Below are 22,492 nucleotides of genomic sequence, written 5' to 3' on the forward strand. Positions count from 1 at the left end.
TGATGTTGATGTTCGAGGACAAAGGCTCGTTAATCATTATATTGAATTAAACAAGTGAATCTGTGAGTTGTAGACTTCTCACTTTAAGGACACCTCCGTCCACTAAAAGTATATTAAGGTAAACAGGAAGTTGTTGTGTGATGAATCCGAAAACATATCCGACTCATATAAACTTTAAAACCGAATTTCAGAAATCTTTGTAATGTAGTTCCTGAGAAAGATGCGACGAAATATATTCATTGGACGGACGGACAGACCGAGGTAAAAAAGTATACCCCCATTTTTTTTTTAAAGCGGAGTATAATTACTCGAGGTGATAGCAAGCGATAACATAAATATTACATATTTTATATATCAATATGTATAGAACACGGTGATACATAGCTGGAACCTAGTCTACGTCCGGTCGGAATGGGAACGTTATCTCCGAAAAGTTTCTCAGGCTCCTTACGTTAAAGAACATTTGCAAGAACTCTTTGAGAGCTGAAAAAAGTTATGACTATTTTATATTTTTCTTATAGTATTTGTTATGACATATTGTATAACAATTGCATTATGAATTTATGTTCTTGTATTTTCAAATTAATTTTGCAAAAGTATCACCTCCTCCAAAACATCTTAATATATAGTCTTATAAAATATGAATGTTGTTTAAATTTCAATATTGTATGTTTGTAATGATTGTCATGTTATCCAATATTTGGATTTTACACAAGTAAAATGATTTGAATCATAATGAAACTTCTCTGTTTATATGATACAATGTATACATGAAAGTCATGAAGTGTGTGTGTACACATGTTTGCATTCTTTCACTTTCAAATGTCAGAAGGTGCATTTTAAATGACAGATTTTATTAGCTTGGCAAGAAATAATTACAAATCCAGTAGTTCACTACTGATAACAAAATTTTAGTTGTAACGGGCTGTGTGTTAGAGTGTATATATTATAATATATGCATTAAGGACTCAACAACCAATTTTGTTAATTAAAACAGTTGTATTTGTATTACACGTACAAATTATCTACTTAGGATTTATACAGTTTGGATTAATCGGCTGTGCATTGATATTAATCTATTTATGAAATAATAATTCACTTTTGAATCAATGATTGATCGATTTTTGGTTGCTTAACGTCCAGTCGCAAATATTTCATGCATGTTCAGGACGAGAACGTCAAGTTAACAATAAAAACAATGATGATGGTCGGGGAAATTTGGACCGCCACTGGAAAATGAGGTTGTATTGGATAGGTACAGAAATTGTGCTTTGCAACATACCACCTACGGATCCCTCAAAAATCAAGTATTAATCTATTTACACGAGGCATGCCCATTCTGACGATTGCATCGTGACTGCAAACTTGTACATCCCGCACAGCCAAACGAACGCCCTACTTTGGCAAGCCTTTTACTGCCGGTCGGTCGAAGACCTAGTGACAATATTTCTTTTCCCCAGTCACCGGGGGGTGGGGGGGGGGGGGGTGGGAGGAGGGGTGTAATCAAACACGACATATGATATTTATCAATTGTAATTGGAGTGACAGTTTAATTTGAAAAAATGGTGTTTTCCTTCGTGTTGCAGATAACGTCAAGTTCAGATATACCGCCAACATTGCGCAGGGGCGGATCCAGCCATTTTAAAAGGGGGGGGTCCCATCCCAGAGTAAAAGGGGGGTTCCAACTATATGCTCCCATTCAAATGCATTGATCGTCCGAAAAAAGGGTGGGGTTCCAACTCCCGGACCCCACCCCACCCCCTGGATTGTGGCGATTGATTGATTGTTAAGACAGAATGCTAAAATGCTTGGTTAAGATTTTTGTCATGAAATATACTATATATACAGTCCTACATCTAGTAATAATTCTATTTCTACGGGGTTTTTTTCGAAGTACATTCGACTTGATCTAACAAAAAAAATCATTCCAAACCTGTAGCGTTATCTATTGTTCATTAATATAACTGAATTCTTATTAAGAGAATGTTGATTTATAAGTAACAGGTGGGATTATCGTGTGTTAAATCTAAGACTAGACATTCTAGAATTTCGGGCCCATTTTAATATTACATGATTATACAATCATTGACATTTGATTGAGGTTGATACATACAGATTAATAGAAAATGATAATGCTTAGATTATCAAGTTACTGTAAAACTAATGTGTAAAATTGAAGTTCCTTTTCTATGTCTTTTATTCTTTTAAGTGTATAATGTGTATAAATAATCTATTGAAGTTGTCCCATCATCACATATAAAAAAGAAGATGTGGTATATGATTGCCAATGACAGACATTAACAACTATAGGTCACCATACGGCCTTCAACAATGTACAAAGCCCTTACCGCATGTATATTATTTTCTTTCTTTGGATGGTTATCAGAAAAAACTTAAAACCTCTATTATTATTACGTTTACTGTTTTAATAAAATGAACGGTACTAATTTTCTTGCACCAGATGCGCATTTCGACAATACATGTCTCTTCAGTGATGCTCGTGGCCAAAATAATTGAAATCCAATTATGCATGTTACTATCTACATGCCATAACAGATTTATAGCTCTACTTTGCCATTTCAAAACTGAGAAAATATATGAATTGTAAGCTGTAACATGTAGATTTTGTTTTCACTCTCAACGGCTTAAATTCAAGACTGTATACCATTGAAAGTAAAGTTTTTCAAAATACTTGACAAGTCACCATTCTAAATTACATCACTTCGCTCCTTTGATGAAACTGTTGCATATAAACTTTTATCAATACTGAAATGTTACTAATATTATCTTTGGCGTTTTTCTGATGATATAAGTGCGAGAAATACTATAGACAGTGCATCATTTAACTGAATTGACCTGCGTAGGCGTAAACGGACAATAAAGCTGCCATTTCACTTATCAAGCATTTAACCACTTAATCATTTCACCATGCTTGCATGATGTTGAACACGCGCGTCTTATCGATCAGCCCCTTTAACAAATACCGCTGCTTTAAAAGAAATAAAGCTTCTTTCAGCTGCTATCATTCTTATTAATTTTAACTAAAATATTTATTTCTTCCGAATTATTATTAACAAGAATGTGTCCACAGTACACGGATGCCCCACTCGCACTATCATTTTCTATGTTTACTGGACCGTGAAATTGGAATAAATTCTCTAATTTGGCATTAAAATTAGAATGATCTTATCAAAGGGAACATGTATACTAAGTTTCAAGTTGATTGGACTTCAGTCAACTTCATCAAAAACTACCTTGACCAAAAACTTTAACCTGAAGTGTAACAGACGGACGAACGGGCGGACGGACAAACGAACGGACGAACGGACGTAAGACCAGAAAACATAATGCCCCTCTACTATCGTAGGTAGGGCATAAAAATGCTTTGTTATGTATACAATCAATAGGTTTTTGTCGGACTATAGTTAAACTCAACATTTTGATTGCAACAGGCGATACACGTATTAATTAATAAACGTCTCTTTATATAAGATAAGATAAGATATATTTTATTTCCAATAGTGGACCCATTACAGGCATAATCAGTGCATTGATTTTTTATCACACAATTGCAATAGACAATAAACAAAAATAAAAATAGAAATACGTTTGACAAAAACATGAAATATAAATTGAGTTAATAGTACATGTAGTCACATGTATATCAAAATCTATATATTTAGTGATTATTGACCATGCACTAGAACCAGCATGACATCAATTATAGAAAAGAAAAACACTTTGAGTTAAGTCCTTCCTCGTGGCTGGTGCAAATTAGCAAATAGTATTGTTGTTCATATTATATGGAATGTGATATAACTATTGTTTCTGCCCTTTCTACATATAGTTTCTTCGTATATTGCATCAACCCGTTTAAGAGCATTGTAAATGGTATATTTTCGATCTAATTTTCTTAGATGAATGTTTAATTATTTTGAGAACAAATGTTATTTTGAGGGTGACAAACAAATTCTGTCGCACACGTAATTTTCCGTATATCGTCAAGTTATACGGAATTCCTATGGCCGGCACTAAGTGTGCACTGCTTATTGGGGACCTGCTTCTGTATTGTTACAATTTATTACGAAAATAAGCAAAGACCTTTAAGAAATTTATCCTGCCGAACCGACTTTAAATAAAGATAATGCTGTTGTCTGTTCTATGGTCGGGTTGTGTTCTCTTTGATACATTCCCCATTTCCATTCTCACTTTTAACAATGAACACTACACCCTTTCCTGGATCATGATATCTTTAACGGGAAGCTCAGTCATACCAAAATTTATGATAAAAGAGATGATTTTTCATTTCCCATTGTTAATTGTCCATTGTTACCATTGTACCTTTGTCACCATCTTATGGTGTTTATATATATCAACTTGTTCGATTCGCTCGTGTAGCGTATTTAATTTCAACGAAAGACATCTCTGTATTACTGAAAAGTTATTACACCAAGGATTTTCGATATCACAAACTAGTCTACATTAGTGTAGAGTAGTATGCTGATCGGAACTGGAACCGCATGGGATTTTGTAGCCTCTGGCCTTTGATAAAATTGAGAATGGAAATGGGGAATGTGTCAAAGAGACAACAACCCGACCAAATAAAAAACAACAGCAGAGGGTCACCAACAGGTCTTCAATGTAGCGAGAAATTCCCGCACCCGGAGGCGTCCTTCAGCTGGCCCCTAAACAAATATATACTAGTCCAGTGATAATGAACGCCATACTAATTTCCAAATTGTACACAAGAAACTAAAATTAAAATAATACAAGACTAACAAAGGCCAGAGGCTCCTGACTTGGGACAGGCGCAAAAATGCGGCGGGGTTAAACATGTTTATGAGATCTCAACCCTCCCCCTATACCTCTAACCAATGTAGTAAAGTAAACGCATAACAATACGCACATTAAAATTCAGTTCAAGAGAAATCCGAGTCTGATGTCAGAAGATGTAACCAAAGAAAATAAACAAAATGACAATAATACATAAATAACAACAGACTACTAGCAGTTAACTGACATGCCAGCTCCAGACTTCAATTAAACTGACTGAAAGATTATGATTTCATCATATGAACATCAGGCACAATCTGTCCCGTTAGGGGTTTAGTATCATACTATCATAACATATATGAGAAGAACATAACCCGTGTCATGCCAACAACTGTTTTTAGAATAAATGTGTTTAGTTCCGATGCAAAGACCTTATCAGTGACTCAATATTAACGCCAAAATATGCAATCTTTAATGACTTGACAACAGTATCGTAATTATATCCCTTCTTAATAAGTCTATTCAAAGGTTTTGTAAGTTTCTGAGGTGAATACTGACACCTTTGTGCTTTATAAAGAATATTACCATAAAAAATTGGATGTGAAATACCTGAACGTATTAGAAGTCTGCATGTTGAGCTATATTTACGAATGATGTCTTTATACCGATGATAAAATTTAGTAAATGTTTTGACTAGTTTGTGATATCGAAAACCCTGGTGTAATAATTTTTCAGTAATACATAAATTTCTCTCGTTAAAATCTAAAACATTGTTACATACACGAGCGAATCGTACAAGTTGAGATATATAAACACCATAAGATGGTGACAAGGGAACGTCACCATCTAAAAACGGATAATTAACGATAGGAAATGAAAAATCATCCCTTTTATCATAAATTTTAGTATTCAGCTTTCCATTAGTGATATAGATATCAAGATCGAGAAAAGGGCAGTGGTCATTGTTAGTATTAGCTTTATTTAAAGTAAGTTCAACAGGATAAATTTCATTAATATACATACTGAAGTCGTCATTATTGAGAGCCAAAATGTCATCCAAATATCTAAAAGTATTATTAAATTTGTTTATCAGATGTTGTTTCGATGGGTCTTTGCTTATTTTTGTCATAAATTGTAACTCATAACAATACAAAAACAGGTCCGCAATAAGTGGTGCACAGTTAGTCCCCATTGGAATTCCGATAATCTGACGATATACGGAATTTCCAAAGCGAACAAAAATGTTATCTAGTAAAAATTCAAGGGCATATATAGTATCAAAGCATGTCCAATTAACATAGTTTTTTTGTTTATTGCTACTAAAAAATGACCTAAAAGAGTTTGAACATATATATTCACATTCTGATTTTTTGAATGCCCATTTAATTAGGTGTGTGAATTTTTTCTTAATGAGAATGTGAGGCAATGTGGTATACAGGGTAGAAAAATCAAAACTTTGAACAGATTCAAAATCACCAATATAAGCATGCAATTTATCAAGTACTTCCAACGAGTTCTTGACACTCCAAAAGTAATTTATTCCACTATTTTCGAAGGCCTTATTTGAACAATTTATTATCAGGTTTTTAATTGTACCAAGTGTGCTGGTAAGAAGAATAGACAATTTAGAAGTTGAACAATGGCTTGAAGACGAAATAAATCTATATTTGTAAGGGGTTTTGTGTAGCTTCGGAAGCCAATACATAGTTGGGACTTTCATTGTATTTGGCTCTGCTTGTAAAGCGTTGGCTAAAAGTTTATGTTTGTTACAGATTTCGTTTTCTGAAAATGGAGTCAGTTGGAATGTTGGTGAATTGGTGATTTCCTTTTTCAGAACCTCAATGTAAAATTTACGTCAAACAATAATAATATTATTAGCAGCTTTATCTGCCGGGACAAAAACAAATTCCTTGGCTAGTTCTTTTAGTTTATGTTTGATACGAGAAATAGATTTATTGTGGTTATTGTTTATAGTAAAATGTTCTTTAAAATGTTGAATACGTATATCAACTATCTTCATTACTGAATTAAAAAAAGAATCCAAAGATTTTTTGTCAGCTTTTTCCCGTTTTATCCATTTCATACAGTAAGTATGGAGTGAGTCGTGGATGATATTACGACACTCATTCAAATTAATAATTGACGGGGGACGATATTTAGGTCCTTTACTGAGGAATGATTTTAACTCTCGGTCTTGAACGATGTTAAGATCTCCTGTTATAACATGGGAAATGGGTGCATAAATATATTCGGAATTACTGCAATTACATGAAGTAGGTGTATTTTCACTGATATTAACATCTTTACACAATTGACTATAATTAAACACAAATTTCCGGGTAGATTTCTTGTAAATATAACAAATGAGAGGTAGCTCAGTATTGTCAAAATATCCAGGAATTTGTTCTTTAACAGAATGGTCGTTAAATATACCGGCAATATTTACAAAATCAAAGCCTTTATTGACATACTTAATTTTAATAAAATGTTTTTTATGATCTTCAGGGCGATCAATTTTGGGAAATAATTTAGAATAACAATATGCCATAATAATTTGAACAATTTCATACTTAGGACTGCTATATGAAATTGTGTTGCAATCCTCCAAAATTTTATTTAACTTATTAAGCGGTAACGAACAGAGTTTTGTTAACAGATAATGTCTGCCGTTGTTTTTTGAAATAGAAATTAGGTCCGAAATATTGGTATGATTGGCCCGAAATTTTCTTTGATTGCGATTTGTTCTACGACCGTGAGAACGTTTTTTACGAACAGTTTTAGAAACTATATCCAAAATGTTAACGGAATTGGTTCTAGATATATTACCAATTCCCATGATATTATCATTTAGACCGAGAGGGTAAACTGTCTGTTATTTTTTAATCCAATTTAATTCAATTATTTTCCGTGATCGTACAAACTTTGAATGCGATTCACCAGGCTGCTTATTTACTACTTCTAAAGGTTGAACTGCTAAATATTTAAAAGGATGGTTGTGCTTCTTAAGGTGTTGGTAAATAATACTTTTGAATTTATTGGGTCTTTTAAAACGATACAGATGTTCTTGAGTGCGTTTAGATAAATATCGTCCAGTTTCTCCTACGTACTGAATACCACACCCCGGTTTGTTTCATGTGAGTAAATAAATAATACTGTTTGTTTTCAAGATAGTCTTGTATATTTTTAATTTTACTACATTTATATATGTGACGTCCATTTTCACTGAACTAGTACACAATTGTATTAAGGGCCAGTCGAGGACCACCTCCGGGTGCACCGGGAATTTTCTCGCTGACGGTTGAAGACCCATTGGTGGCCTTCGGCTGTTCTCTGCTTGTTGTCTCTTCGAAATATTCCCTAATTTCCATTCTCAATTTTATCATAATATTAGAAGAGTTATCTGTTTATTTATGATTAAATTAAAATTAAAAAAAAAAAATCTAGTTTATACCCTCAACATATTCCTGTGACAGTCCTTACCTCGTCAGTTTTTGTCTTAATAAGATATTTAATCCGGAGAATATGGTAATGATGATAGATATTTGATGTTAAATTATGTTTAATTATAACCTTCATATACTTGAGGTAATTTGCATGTGTAATTGTTTAAAATCCTACATTGATAAAAGCTGACTGACGACCTATGTCGTGTATTCTTTTAAATAAAATTGAGAATGGAAATGGGGAATGTATCAAAGAGACAACAACCAGACCATAGAAAAAACAACAGCAGAAGGTCACCAACCTTCAATGTAACGAGAAATTATTAAAGTATTTTGTTGAAACACTATAAATCAAACACGGCTTATCATATTTTCCGAAACCAAACCATTATGTTATGCATTTATCTTTTTTAAATCGTGAACAACAGAAGTCTTTTTTTTTAAATCTCTGATAACCAATTTCTCTTACACCCCATTTACACTGGCAACGAAATTGGAGCGATCTTTATTTGAATTGATCTTAAAATGACCAGTTCGCGTTTACATTTCACAAGCAAGATCGTCTTAGTTAATCCAGTGCGTTTACACTATAACATAAAAAGCACCGATCTGACCTTTATTTCCATATCTAACTATAACATTCACCCGAAAAAAAAAGATCGATCGCAATCAATCTAAACGTTTACACCAAAAAATAATCGATTCAAATAAGAATCTTTTTCAAACCACCTCAAGAGGTACAGTCGGTATATAGGTATAACCCTTTTCCGTTAATATTTCCTTGCGACCTGTCAGATACTGACAATATCAATTCAGATAGTGAAATATGCTGCATGTAACCTTTTATTGTTAGATCATAACGGAAAGAAGTGTTACATTTTGTTAATTTTATTTGCTTTGTTTATCTGTACTAATATGTTTGCATTTTAACCCGCCAGGAATTCATGTTTTGCGAGATGTTTTGCAATAAAGATTATTTATTTGATAATTTTTTTTTTTTTTTTTAACTTGCCTATGTCTGCCGAAACATAGATGTAATAGTCGAAACTATTTAATTAAAGGGAGATAAAACTTTCTACTCGTCTATATTACAAATATTCGTAATAAAGGTCAAATTACTTGTTTAAGTAATAGTACCCATCCAAATAATATTACACGAATACTTTATATCACGAACTATAAATGAGGATACACAAAATAAAAAAACTAAGCGAAATTGTGAATCCCGCATTGCACGAAAAAATGTGTTGTATTTCAGTAAATAACACGTGTTTTGGTTGATTGTAAACACGTAGTCATTGTGACTCATTTACTGGATTGGTAAAAAAAACTAGGTAAAAATAAATTGCGACACATGTAAATAAACAATTACATGTGCGAGAACATAAGTATGCTAATTTATGCATTTCCATATACATTGTAAGGTAGTGCCCAGATAGCAATACTTTGTTGGGCCAACATTGGTGATTGGTTGACACAGTTGGTAAATAGTTGGCGTTGGCAGCACAACAAGAAACCGACGTTGGCCCAACAAAACTCAACCAACAGTTATTTTGACACTATTGGCCCCTTGTTGGCCCAACAAAACTCAGCCAACAGTTATTTTGACACTATTGGCCCCTTGTTGGCCCAACGCCAAGTCCACCAACTGTCATTTTGGTGTTATTGGCCCAATGTTGGCCCAACATTTTCTTACCAACTGTTATTTTTAAAGTAGCTTGCCCAACGATATTTGACTTACGTTATCCATTGGTTCAGTGTAAGATCTTCTGACTGAAACTACTGAACCAATTTTATTCGAACTTTATTTGAATGATTCTATGTTATTGTAGAGAATATATAGATTGTGTTTGAAGGGCATTGAGGACTTAGTAAAAAATCAAATAATAAAGTCTTCCCAAATAGGACTATTTTAAACCGTCTGTGCCAAGAGCTAGAAAATTCTTAGTATTTTGAATAATTCAAAAGTTTTTAAAACAGTATATTTATAAAAAAAAAAACCAACATAAAATTATCATTGATATTTCATGACAATATTGAAATATGACCCAACATTGTGCCAACAATATGCCAACGTATTAAGTTCTTATCTCCCCGTATTATACCACAGATTCTTTTTTTTTTTTTTAGATATTATTTCAAAGTGCGAACCAAAAAATGTGCTCTTCATTCTCTTTATCTGATATTTTCAAATCTGTGTAGTCATTTAAATGTATTTATCTTAATGATTGAATAAGTTTATGCACAAACAAAAAATACTTAAAACCAGCCCAAAAAAACAAATAAATTTGAATATAGTTTCTGCAAGTTGTTCAACTAATCAACTGAACTCAGCTGCTCATTTGACACGAGTGTAATATCACACTCTCCACATGACAGCCGAGATTGACCTGCCAATATAATATATATCATGTACTAGAGATAAATATTTGTTAATAAATAACATGAAATGCATGAAAAACATGTATGACAGACTGAAGCCATCGTTGGCATACTGCTGTTCGACCAACATTGGTCCAACATAATTTTAAAACTAGACGACGTTGGTAGACTGTTGGTAAATAATTGACATTGTTGGCAGATTGTTGGCAAATAGTTAACCTTGTTGGCAAACTGATGTTGGGCCAACAAAGACCCAACATGTTGGGCCAACTGAGGGCCGATGCGCAAAATGACGTTGGCCCAACATAGTTTTCCAACATTGGCCCAACAATGTTGCCAACAGAATGCCAATATTGGCCCAACACATGTTTGCTATCTGGGTGGTCCCGACCTGTTTAAAGTGTTTACGATGATTTAAACGTGTCTCTTCGAAAAGTTTTATGCACAATAGCTTAGGGAGCTACCATTTGATTTTTATGGGGGGGGCTAGGATGAAATTAAAAAAAAAAAAGGCAGGACAGGATTTTGAGTAAAAAAAAGGCAGGATGAGTAACTTGGCAAAAAAAAAAAAGGCAGGATGACCTTTGTTGTAAAAAAGTCAGGATAAGCTAAGAAAAAAAGGCAGGACCGAATAGACTGAAAAATAAAAAGGCAGGACAGAGATTACAAATAAAAAAAGGCAGGACATGGTCATGTCACGTTTTCGAAAGTTTTTGAAAATAAATCTATATTTTTTATAACATTTTGGTTTCAAAATATGGCATATCATTTTATATTTCAAATCTGAGATAATTTCTTTGAAAAATAAAAAAGTTATTAGCATTTTTATTTGGTCCTGTCATTCTCGATGTTGGTCCTGTCATTATCAGAATTGGTCATGTCACGTTTTCTAAAGTTTCTTACCAAATTTTTATTTTTTTTCTTAAATCTATTTATCAAATGATGAAATCTTATTATATTTCAAATTTGAGATCAATCCTTTAAGAAATGAAAAAGTTATTAGCATTTTTCATTTGGTCCTGTCATTCGGTCCTGTCATTCGGTCCAGTCATTAGTGTAACCCAAAAAAACTGGCGCAAAAATAGTTACTTCCGTCTGACTTGATCTGTGTATCATTTACCAAAGTGGCTAAATTACAAAATTTATCCTTTTTTTACCATTAATAGGATTGAAGACTGAAAGCTGTTCTTTAGAGAGGTAATAAGACCTTTTAAGTACAGGTCCGTGTAAGAGGCAAATCAAATAAAAACTGATAAGTCCATAAACACGGAATATGGTGAAATTTTGGGAACTTTGTAATCATTTATAAAAGTGACAAAACCATAGTCTTACATCGATGTATGCCATATTTGTCTTGAAAAAAATAGGTTGAATGCATTCGCCGTCCGCATATATACAACAGTGTAATGGCATTGAAAGTACATGAAGTAGGTCAACATCGATATATTTGATTTTCTGTATAAAACAGCAGATGCTAGCACACAATTTTTTTTATATTTGAAATCAGTTGATACATATCTTCTCTTTCAATGAATAAAAAGTTTGGAAATTTTTATTTGAAAAATGTTATTCACTAAAGTAAAGTCATCGAAACGCATCATTCACCGTATTGTTTATCTCCCTTGCTTGGTTACCTCTTTTTAAAAAAAGGCGCGTAGTCTGCACAACAACAATAACAAATGGCAGACGAGATGGTCCCGCCAGACATGAAGGGCAGTATAAGTCTGTCTTAACCCATTCATGTGGGATTTAATCCTGTATGTAATCAGGATAAAAGTGTACAAAAGCTCGCTGAATGTAATGAAGACATAACGCCGCGGCATTGACAGACCTCAGACTGCATGGAGGTTGCCAGACTATCCATGAACCAGCCGTGGACAATGCCAATGAAGGAGAGTTGATTATGATATCACTGAGCATGCTGAGATGTGTTTTTTTCAGGTAAATCAATATGCTGTCTCTGTCCCCACACTCTGTTTGCACAATAAGTAATACCAACTGGAGTCTTCAACAAAGAGCCTTGGCTCACACCGAACAACAAGCTATGAAGGGCCCCAAAATTACTAGTGTAAAATCATTCAAACGGGAAAACCAAAATATGCTTATTTGTAAATCATGTATAAGGTTGTTCTGAGTTTGAGACTGTTTAGCAATTTTTTTATATATATAAAACATGATCAATTGGAACTTTATATAATTTTTCATTGTGTTCTTACATGTATCACACTAACTATAAAAAACAAAAAATTCCTTGATTTAAGATTCTAATGGAATAGATTCTTATGAAATGAATATAAATAAATGTACATGTAGTCTTTTATTTGGAATGAATTCAGTATCAATTTACATCTATAAAAATTGTCTTGTGCATTTCTTTTTCAGCATACAATTTTCACCCATGTTTTAGAATCTGTGAAACAGGATTGGTCGTGTGTGGCTTCACTTCTTGAGAATTTTATAATGACTATAAATATCAACTTCTTTAAAGTAAGACGTTGTTCTTCTATCAGATAATGCAGCATGCTACATGTACCACTGTGGACATATCTGGTTATGCTTACAAGAAGTAAGAGAAGTAAAAGAACAGGTAACATACAATGTATATTACAGAAAAAGTTGTGCTAAGTAAATATATGATTTAAAATTTTAGTTTCTTGTGTATAATTCGAACGTCCATTATCACTGTACTAGTATGCATATTTTTAGGGGCCAGCTGAAGGACACCTACGGGTGCGGGAATTCTCGCTACATTGAATACCCATTGGTTACCTTCAGCTGTTGTCTGCTCTATGGTCGGGTGGTCGTCGCTTTGATATATTCACCATTTCCTTTCTCAATTTTATATGGTAAAAGCAGAAGACAACAATTGAGAATTAGCATGATTAGGGTCGAAAACAAAAGTTCAATGTAGGATAAACACTGACCCCCTTACTCTCCTCTTAACTTAATTTGGGAAAAATAGATTGACCACAGGAAAGTATAAAATCATTTCAATTAAAGAAAAAATGCAGCAATTTTTACCCCCACCCCAAACTATTTGAATTAAGTTTATTATCCTTCATTGATTTTTTTTATGTTTTCCCTAAGCATGCTAAGTGACAGTAGTTTAATGTTCATCTTACAGCTAATTTCTTGTAGCGTAGAATTTTGATTTTGAAACGTTTACCCAAGCTTTGTACAACGTAAGACTGACATCTTCATACAATAAATATAGGCAAACGTAAACCTGTAAATATAATGGTTAAAAGCAATTGGATGTTATCTAAATTACTATTGTACAATATACAAACAAAGTAAAAAAAGTCTTGCCCTTCATGCAGTAGGAAATTAGCTATAATCTTTATTTTTATTAAAGCACATATGTTTCTTGAGACATTGCTTTGGAAAAAACAACCTAGAGATATCATTTAAGTTATATCTATAAAATAATATAATTATAGTTTTGGGAAAACTAAAGTAGTAAAATTGTTCACCATGTCAAAAGCTTTCTAACAAGAAATTTAATCAGACAACACTTGAAGGGTTATTGCTCTTTTTCTAAAGAAAATTTGGGTGCATTTTGTTATAACCTTGATATAATTCTAGATTTACAAATGTACAAATGTTACGTACAATGTACATGTATGTATACTCATAAACTTATTTTATGCCCCATGCCATAGTGGAGGTGCTTTAAGTTTAACCCTTGTTTATAAAAAAAAAGAAGATGTGGTATGATTGCCAATAAGACAACTCTCCACAAGGGACCAAATGACACATAAAGTAACAACTATAGGTCACAGTACAGCCTTCAAGAATGAGCAAAGTCCAAACCGCACAGTCAGCTATAAAAAGCCTGGAAATGGCGAGGTAAATCAATTCAAAAGAGAAAACTTACAGCCTGATAAATGAACCAATAATGAGAGAAAAACAAATATGTAACACATAAACACAGTCTGCGACGTTAATCGGTAGCTCGAAGCCCGTGTCGAGTTTAATTAAGCTCGGACTAGTAAAAGTACACTGCCGATAGTCCGACCGGTCTAGTGCATATCTGTGTGCATTTTTTTAATCGTTACCGTAAGTTAACTGCCGAATGTGTCAATACAACGCCATCGAGATCAATAAACTGATACTCACTTCCTTGCAAAAGTAGCGTAAACCAGTTTTTACGGTCTTCCTAATAACCGATTGTTCAAAATAAATTTAAAAAAGCGCAAAAACGGTCAGTACCACGTGTTTTCAAAATTTCAAATTTCGGTAGTTATTGATTAATTTGTGTTGCATAAACTAAATAAAATATAATCATAACAGAAAATAAAAAAAAAATGTTCATTTTTGCATCGGAAGACATTAATTCGTAACTGTCCGCTGGACATCTTGTGTATTTAGACGATTGGTTATTAGGACGACCTCGGTGACTGGTTACCGTTAATTTTATGAAGAAGTGGTGCCAGTTTTGTTTTCATATCGAAAGATAAAAGTACACACATAATTTTACATCGTTACATGGCTTCATTGTTGAGGTGGTTGGATAGTGCGAGACCTGGAAAGGCACCAAAAAGACCGTCTCGCACTTCTGACCAAGTTACAGAAGCAAAGAAAAAATACGAGGACAAGCGCGTCAGAGAGTTCAAAACCCATTGGACGGACGGTCGTCCCTGGCTCAAGTATGATAATGAGAATTCCGTTATGTATTGTACATACTGTAAGGAGCAGGGAAAGGGAGGGAAATTCGTATCTGGGTGTACGAATTTTAGGATTGACACCATCCAAAATCATGAAGTCAGTTCGCCTCACATCAGTGCAACATCTGTTGCCGAGAGGCCACTTCCTCAGAATTCACTGGCTGCAAAGGCCATTAACTCTATAAAACAAACTGAATATGACAGACTTAGCATTCTCTTTCGTAATGCCCATGCTGTTGCTAAACATTATCTAAGCTTTAAAACTTATAACGTTATATGTAAACTGGATCAAGCTAAAGGTCTTGATGTTGGCAATAGCTACCTGAATGACAAAAAGGCCTGTGAATTTGTCAAAAATATAGCCTGTGTTTCCAGAAATGAGACCAGAGACCTTTTGAAAAAAACACCATTTCTGAGCCTCACCTGTGATGGGTCATCTGACTTCATGGGGGATGAATATGAGTCATTGTGGGTAAGAAGTGCCCAAAATGGAAAGATAATTGAAAAGTTTTTAGATTTGGGTACTGCTGAATCTGCAGGATCTCAGGACATATTTAATTACATGAAAGCTGTTTGCTTTGAAAATTCAGAGGACAATACCAACCAACTGTGGAGTAAACTTATTGGCTTTTGCTCAGACGGTGCATCAAACATGCAAGGTAAATTTATTTTTTAATTTATTTATTATGTAATATACAATGTGGATGGGGTTGGTATGGGCTTTGCTCATTGTTGAAGGCTGTACGGTGTCCTATAGTTGTTAATGACTGTCGGTGTCATTTTGGTCTTTTGTAGATAGTTGTCCCATTGGCTATCATACCGCATCTTCTTTTTTATATTTACAGTAGAAAAAATGGTATCCATGTTGTAGACTGTACTATGACTTATAATGGTTTACTTTTACAATTTGTGACTTGGATTGAGAGTTGTCTCATTGACACTCTGACTCATGCCACATTTTCTTATCCATATAGATAAAATAATGAGGTGTAGATACAGTTATTTATTTTCACCTGTGCTTGGTGCGTAGCAAATATGTGTATGTTCTCTGTAGCTATATGTGTGACAGTGTATGTACGTACTAGTTTATAAACATGAAATCCTTCATTCATCATGTTCATATAATATAAAGAATACAAAATAATGGGTATAAAGAAAAGACAAATGACCTAAAAAATTAAAAGAATATTATACTGAAACATGTGTAATGAAAGAACCTCAATCTAGACCTTCATATTGATTTAAAGTAAACATGGACCGTGGTAAACATATAGAATTTGAAAAAATTCTAAACATGATAAAGGAATTAAAACATTTTTACAGTATATGATTAAAATTAATTTAATGTACAATGTCAATGTAATGTTACAAAAATAGTTTGTTTTAAAGACATATTTTTTTCAGGCATAAGAAATGGTGTGGCTGCTTTGATGAAAAGAGAAAACCCAGAAATAGTTGTTACTCATTGCTTGGCTCACAGAGTTGAGTTAAGCTTTAAGGATGATATTAAGTCATCTAAATTGTATGATAAAACCATAACTCTTCTTCTTGGTAAGTTATTATGTTTGGCAATAAAACAATTAATAATTATCATGATTAAAAAGTCCTAGTTCATTCAATTCAAATGCATTTAGCTTATTATATTTTACATTTATGCATATGCAATGTATGTCATGCATTGATCATGATGTATAGCAATTTAATGTCAAAAATTTATACATATACACCATGGCATACATTGTACCCTTATTTATTAATCATGTAAATTTATTTACATAAATTTGTCTTACAGAAGATGTCTTAAGTCAAATTTTCAAATAACTATTTTACAGGTCTTTACTACTTGTACCGCAGAGGTCCCAAACAGAAGAAAGCCTTAAAACGAGCTTTCAGTGCACTTAACATGACGAAAATACTTCCAACCCGTGTAGGAGGAACTCGTTGGATGCCACACATGCTTAGAGCAATAAATGTTATTATCAAAGGTTACAGGGGATTTAAAGCTCACCTAGAAAGTGCTTCACATGAAAATCCAAAAGCTGAAGGACTTGCCAAAATTCTAACTGATGTAGCGGTTGTCACATTCATGTTAAATTTAAAGGTATACATGTAGAATAATAAATCATTATTAAAAACATACATTTAGAAGTCAAAATATTTTTAAGATTGCTTTATTGATTTTTGGTTTTCTTTATCTTGACATGTCTGTTTTGATTTTTGACAATTGTTACTACTCTTATATGTACAATGTAATTACTGCTTTACAAATAATGAATGTGAATATGAACTGCATATTTAAATTTCCATGTATATGACGAACTTATATATGTATTGAATTTTAATTAATTGCATTTCATTTAGGAAATCATATCACCTTTGAACAGACTATCCTTGATTCTGCAGAAACAGAACCTAACATTGTATAATGGACATGCACAGATTAAAGCAACTACAAAAGTTCTAAAAATATGCAAACCCAAGTAAGTTATCTTGTAATTGCATATATGTCATAGCATAACTGTCTCTGATTGTACAGGTTATAATAAGTAATTAAATAAATACCTGTAATCATCAATATCTCAGTCTATAAGCAAATTGTGTTTTATGGTGCAAGCAAAAATATGTTTCTCATTTTTTAACATGTTTAATGAATAAGTTTTTTTGTCATTTTAGAGTACGGGGACCATGAGATTCATCTTGTAAAGAAAAATCTCAAGTCCACCTTAATAGGGTCAGGCATGGATATAGAGGAAGTTAACACAGAGTGGGCCATTTTGAAATCTTTAATATATCAAAGGTAATTAATGTTTCTGCTCATTGTTTGGGTTGTTGTCTTTTTGGCACAATGTTTCCATTCTCTATTCTATAAAAACTAATTTTAGCTTAATGTTACCTATAGGGTAAACAACTCCTAACTCTGTATTTAGTGTTGTTCCGATGATCGGAATAAGTCGGAAATCGGTTGGGCCTCACGATGTCGATAATCGATTGGGATTTTGTTCAATCGATTGTCGCTATATTTTCTGGACTTTTTGCGTATCAACTTCCGGTCCGTTTCCGGTTTGAATTTTATTTGCTCAGTCAAACAAATTGCAACAAAAAATATCAGTGGATGACAATAACAATGTCAAACATCCTATAATTAAAGACAAAACCATTTTTTCCCCTTTAAAACGTGACAAAAGTATTGACTATATATATATACAGATTGATCTTTAAAATAAATAACTTTGTATGAAATACTCTCTCAATACCGGATACTTGTTACTTGAGAGCGTACATGAAATCCTTCAGATTTTAGACAAAATAATTTCTTTACTTCATTAGAGCGTGTCGCAAATTGCCTTTTATTAATGTTTTATCCATTAGTAGCGTCAAAAGCGTCATATTCCTTCCCAAATTGCTTGTCAAACATCGTTTATGTTTGTAAATTTTCTGAAATTTGTCCGCCATTGAAATACATTAGAATCACGGATCGGATACGGTTCAACTATGTAATAATTCCGCATTTTTGCAATTATAAGTTCAGACGCTCGCTTGACACAATTGACAGAAAAATGATGATCATAAAGTGAAAAAAAAGCATTCTACACGAATTAACAGACATTGGCTGGATCCTCTTTGTTTACTGTATATATTTCAATGCAAATGCATTGTTTTATTTTTTTCTGTTAATCTTAAATTTCTTAAAGTAAAATACTTTATATATATCTTTTCTTACTGTGAAACATTCAAATCTTTATACTGTTAAGTTATTGAAATTATAATGTGAGTTACACCATTGAAATTTAGAAAAGTTAGTGTCACTCTTGGTAATTAATGTTGTAATTATGAGATAAAATATGTTCAATCGGAATCTGGATTCTAATTAATTCATTTTTATAATTGCTAAATAAAATATGAAAAGGAAACAGAAGATCAAATATTAACATATAAAACTCTGCAATGAAATGGAATATACACATCAGACATGACCAATGAGACTAAAATGCATGATTTCATTTAAAAAAAGGGCAAAGTATTCTGATGCGATTATAACCGATAGTCGGTTGGTTGCTGTCAAACGATTGTAATAGATAATCGGTTGGTAATTTCAACCGATTATCCAACACTATCTGTATTCATTTACAGATTTACAATTTTTTGCCTTGAACATCTTAATATTTTTAAAAATAAAATATCCATATATGTCTGATATTGAATATTTACAATTTTGTGTATTAATTTTTTAGGTACAGTAACAGACTTATAGATGGTGCCTTGACATGGGGATCTGTGTTTGAAACATTCAGGGATGGCCTTGACAATATAAAGCTTGTTATAGATGCTCTGCTCAGTCTACCACCAACAAGTGTCAATAACGAAACTACATTCAGCAGAACCAAACTCAGCAAAGGCAAGATGCGGGGTCATTTGAAGACGGACACATTGAAGGACTTGATCCAAGTCGAAATTGAGACTGCTAATGTTGAGCAGTTTGACCCAAAGCTGGATGGTAATTGTTCATTCAAAATTATTTTTTTGTCTGCATGACAGAAAAAATTGGATAATATTAGCTCAAAGTTGAATTTATTCCTGTTTACTTATTTTCAATACTTACTGTCCTCATTTCACTGTATCATTGTATGCCTTTTAAAACACATACTTAATGTCTTATGTATTTTCTCCCATGCTGTTAAGCTCTTTCAAGACAAAGTTTTAATAAGTTTAAGTTTCCTCTTTGATTACATATTAGTCTGAATAATTGTAAACTTAATTAAAATTTCTGACAAACACTGTTTATTTTTTTTAAATAATTTGTACTGTTCCAGATTACCCCTTCAGACAGAAGAAGGAGAGTTGGCTATTCCAGACCATCACGGTTGACCGAGACACTCCAAACAAACACAGTCGACCAAGAAACTGTTGTGGTTGGTCATGATGAGATTGATACACCAGCTGCTGGTCAAGACATCCAGGTATTTATTGTATTTAAAATACATCACATAGTTCATAAAAGCATTCAAATATTTGTAATTTAAAAAAAAACCATAAATACTTTTAAGAATGAGAACCAGCAAAGATATAAATTTCTGCAATATCTTAATTCTAATACACAACACAGCATAAATTATTTTTCTTTGTAGAGAACTAATTACTATATATCATGCAAATTATTATAGTCCAAAGTTGTTGTAATTATTATACCCCCGCTTTAAATTATACCCCCGCTTTAAAAAAGGGGGGTATACTGTTTTACCTCTGTCTGTCCGTCCGTCCGTCAGTCCATCCATCAGTCCGTCCGTCCGTCAGTCAGTCCGTCCCACGAAACTTTCGTCACATTTTTCTCAGGAACTACAATACAAGGATTTCTGAAATTTGGTTTCAGGGTTTATCTTAGTCAGCTTTACCGTGTGATGCATTTTTAGATTGATCACTTGACAACTTCCTGTTTACCGAACACTTGTATGATTTTACACATGATAGCCAAGTTGAAAATTTTCGTCACATTTTTCTCAGGAACTACAATACAAGGAATTCTGAAATTTGGTTTCAGGGTTTATCTAAGTCAGCTATACCGTGTGATGCGTTTTCAGATTGATCACTTGACAACTTCCTGTTTACCGAACACTTGTATGATTTTACACATGATAGCCAAGTTGAAAATTTTCGTCACATTTTTCTCAGGAACTACAATACAAGGATTTCTGTAATTTGGTTTCAGGGTTTATCTAAGTCAGCTATACTGTGTGATGCGTTTTCAGATTGATCACTTGACAACTTCCTGTTTACCGAACACTTGTATGATTTTACACATGATAGCCAAGTTGAAAATTTTCGTCACATTTTTCTCAGGAACTACAATACAAGGATTTCTGTAATTTGGTTTCAGGGTTTATCTAAGTCAACTATACCGTGTGATGCGTTTTCAGATTGATCACTTGACAACTTCCTGTTTACCGAACACTTGTACGATTTTACACATGATAGCCAAGTTGAAAATTTTCGTCACATTTTTCTCAGGAAATACAATACAAGGATTTCTGAAATTTGGTTTCAGGATTTATATAAGTCAGCTATACCGTGTGATGCGTTTTCAGATTCATCACTCGACAACTTCCTGTTTACCGAACACTTGCATATTTTTACACTCTTAATATTATCCACTTGCGGGGGGGGGGGGGGTATCATCAGTGAGCAGTAGCTCGCAGTTTACTTGTATTCAACCATGATGTACATCCACATCAAATTGAAATGATTAATATTACAAGGTTTTGATATATATTTTTTTCAGATGATTGTTATCAACCAAGAAGAAGATTGCAGTACAGATGAGGATGAGGACAGTGGTGAAGAAAGTGAAGATGAAAATGAACTTGCTGAACAGGTTTTGTTCAGCAAATTGAAAAAAATCATGAAAAATTATGAAGAATAAATATATAATCAATTGATATAAGCTTTCTTCTATTTTTGGTCTGCATCAGAAAGGGTGATCTCTTTAACTTTCCAAAGTCAAATTTGAATAAACAATATGTGATGGCAAGGGGTTTATATCTACATGTATACATTTAATTTACATTTACATGTTTGTCTTCAATTCAAAGAATGGAGTCAGTTTTGTCAACAGTTTTGAGAAGGTTTTTATTGAAGGAAAGTAGAATTTTTCATATAACATGGAGAAAAAACTCTACATTTTTGACAAGATATATACACAAAAATGTAACCTCAGAATGCAGGATTTTACATCTAATATTCCAAAATTTTCTTGGGGGGTCATGCCCCCAAACCTCCCTAGCTGGTTCGGATCACTTCGTGATCCTCACCGGGGACACAGGTATGATTGCCAATGAGATAACTCGCCACAAGAGACCAAATTGACACAGAAATTAACAACTATAGTTAACTTTAGATTGCATTAACCAAATGTTAGTAAACTGTTATACAATGCTTATTACCACTAAACACAATCAAGTTTGAATATTGGGGGCGTCACTTTAGTCGTTCTAAAGTTATGCCCCTTTACAAATGGTAAAATTGCTATTTTTTTTAGTTTTCTTCCTATTTCTGTAGTTTGCCTTAATCTAATGTGATAAAACTTTTATACAATACTTTTTAGTTATTTTGTGTATATTTAAATTGCAGAGTAATGAATATCTTATATTTCATAGGGATCAATATACAGGGATATTGCTACTCTGAGGCCCATGCAGGAAAGTCATATTGTGATTCAAAGATGGCAAATAAGCG

The 22,492-nt window shown here is 33.2% G+C and overlaps 2 protein-coding genes across 5 annotated transcripts in view; one reads left to right on the forward strand and one right to left on the reverse strand.

Moving 5' to 3' along the window:
• The window catches only part of LOC143055150 (uncharacterized), a 360,248-nt gene that overhangs the window by 105,892 nt on the left and 231,864 nt on the right, over nucleotides 1–22,492 (reverse strand). The gene's annotated exons all lie outside the window — the stretch shown is intronic.
• Nucleotides 13,209–22,080, forward strand: LOC143054653 (uncharacterized). Of its 4 annotated transcripts, none has more exons than XM_076227675.1 (8): nucleotides 13,209–15,924; nucleotides 16,670–16,816; nucleotides 17,098–17,366; nucleotides 17,627–17,745; nucleotides 17,939–18,062; nucleotides 19,498–19,760; nucleotides 20,077–20,223; nucleotides 21,540–22,080. In XM_076227675.1, exons 5-7 carry the CDS (start codon nucleotides 18,004–18,006, stop codon nucleotides 20,184–20,186), a joined length of 432 nt encoding a protein of 143 aa, XP_076083790.1. In that variant the 5' UTR covers nucleotides 13,209–15,924; nucleotides 16,670–16,816; nucleotides 17,098–17,366; nucleotides 17,627–17,745; nucleotides 17,939–18,003; the 3' UTR covers nucleotides 20,187–20,223; nucleotides 21,540–22,080. The 4 variants fall into 4 exon arrangements, with proteins under 4 accessions (XP_076083790.1, XP_076083791.1, XP_076083792.1 ...); XM_076227676.1 differs by having other exon boundaries at nucleotides 19,504–19,760; XM_076227677.1 differs by lacking the exon at nucleotides 20,077–20,223.

The sequence above is a fragment of the Mytilus galloprovincialis genome, chromosome 12, assembly GCF_965363235.1.
Source record: "Mytilus galloprovincialis chromosome 12, xbMytGall1.hap1.1, whole genome shotgun sequence".
NCBI classification, from domain to species: Eukaryota; Metazoa; Mollusca; class Bivalvia; order Mytilida; family Mytilidae; genus Mytilus; species Mytilus galloprovincialis.

Excerpts from the sequence above, each read along its gene's own strand:
- LOC143054653 (XM_076227675.1), top strand. The coding sequence starts at position 18,004 with ATGGATATAGAGGAAGTTAACACAGAGTGGGCCATTTTGAAATCTTTA. Across the intron at positions 18,063-19,497 it reads AAATCTTTAATATATCAAAG|GTACAGTAACAGACTTATAG; the intron begins GTAATTAATGTT and ends TTAATTTTTTAG. Across the intron at positions 19,761-20,076 it reads GTTTGACCCAAAGCTGGATG|ATTACCCCTTCAGACAGAAG; the intron begins GTAATTGTTCAT and ends GTACTGTTCCAG.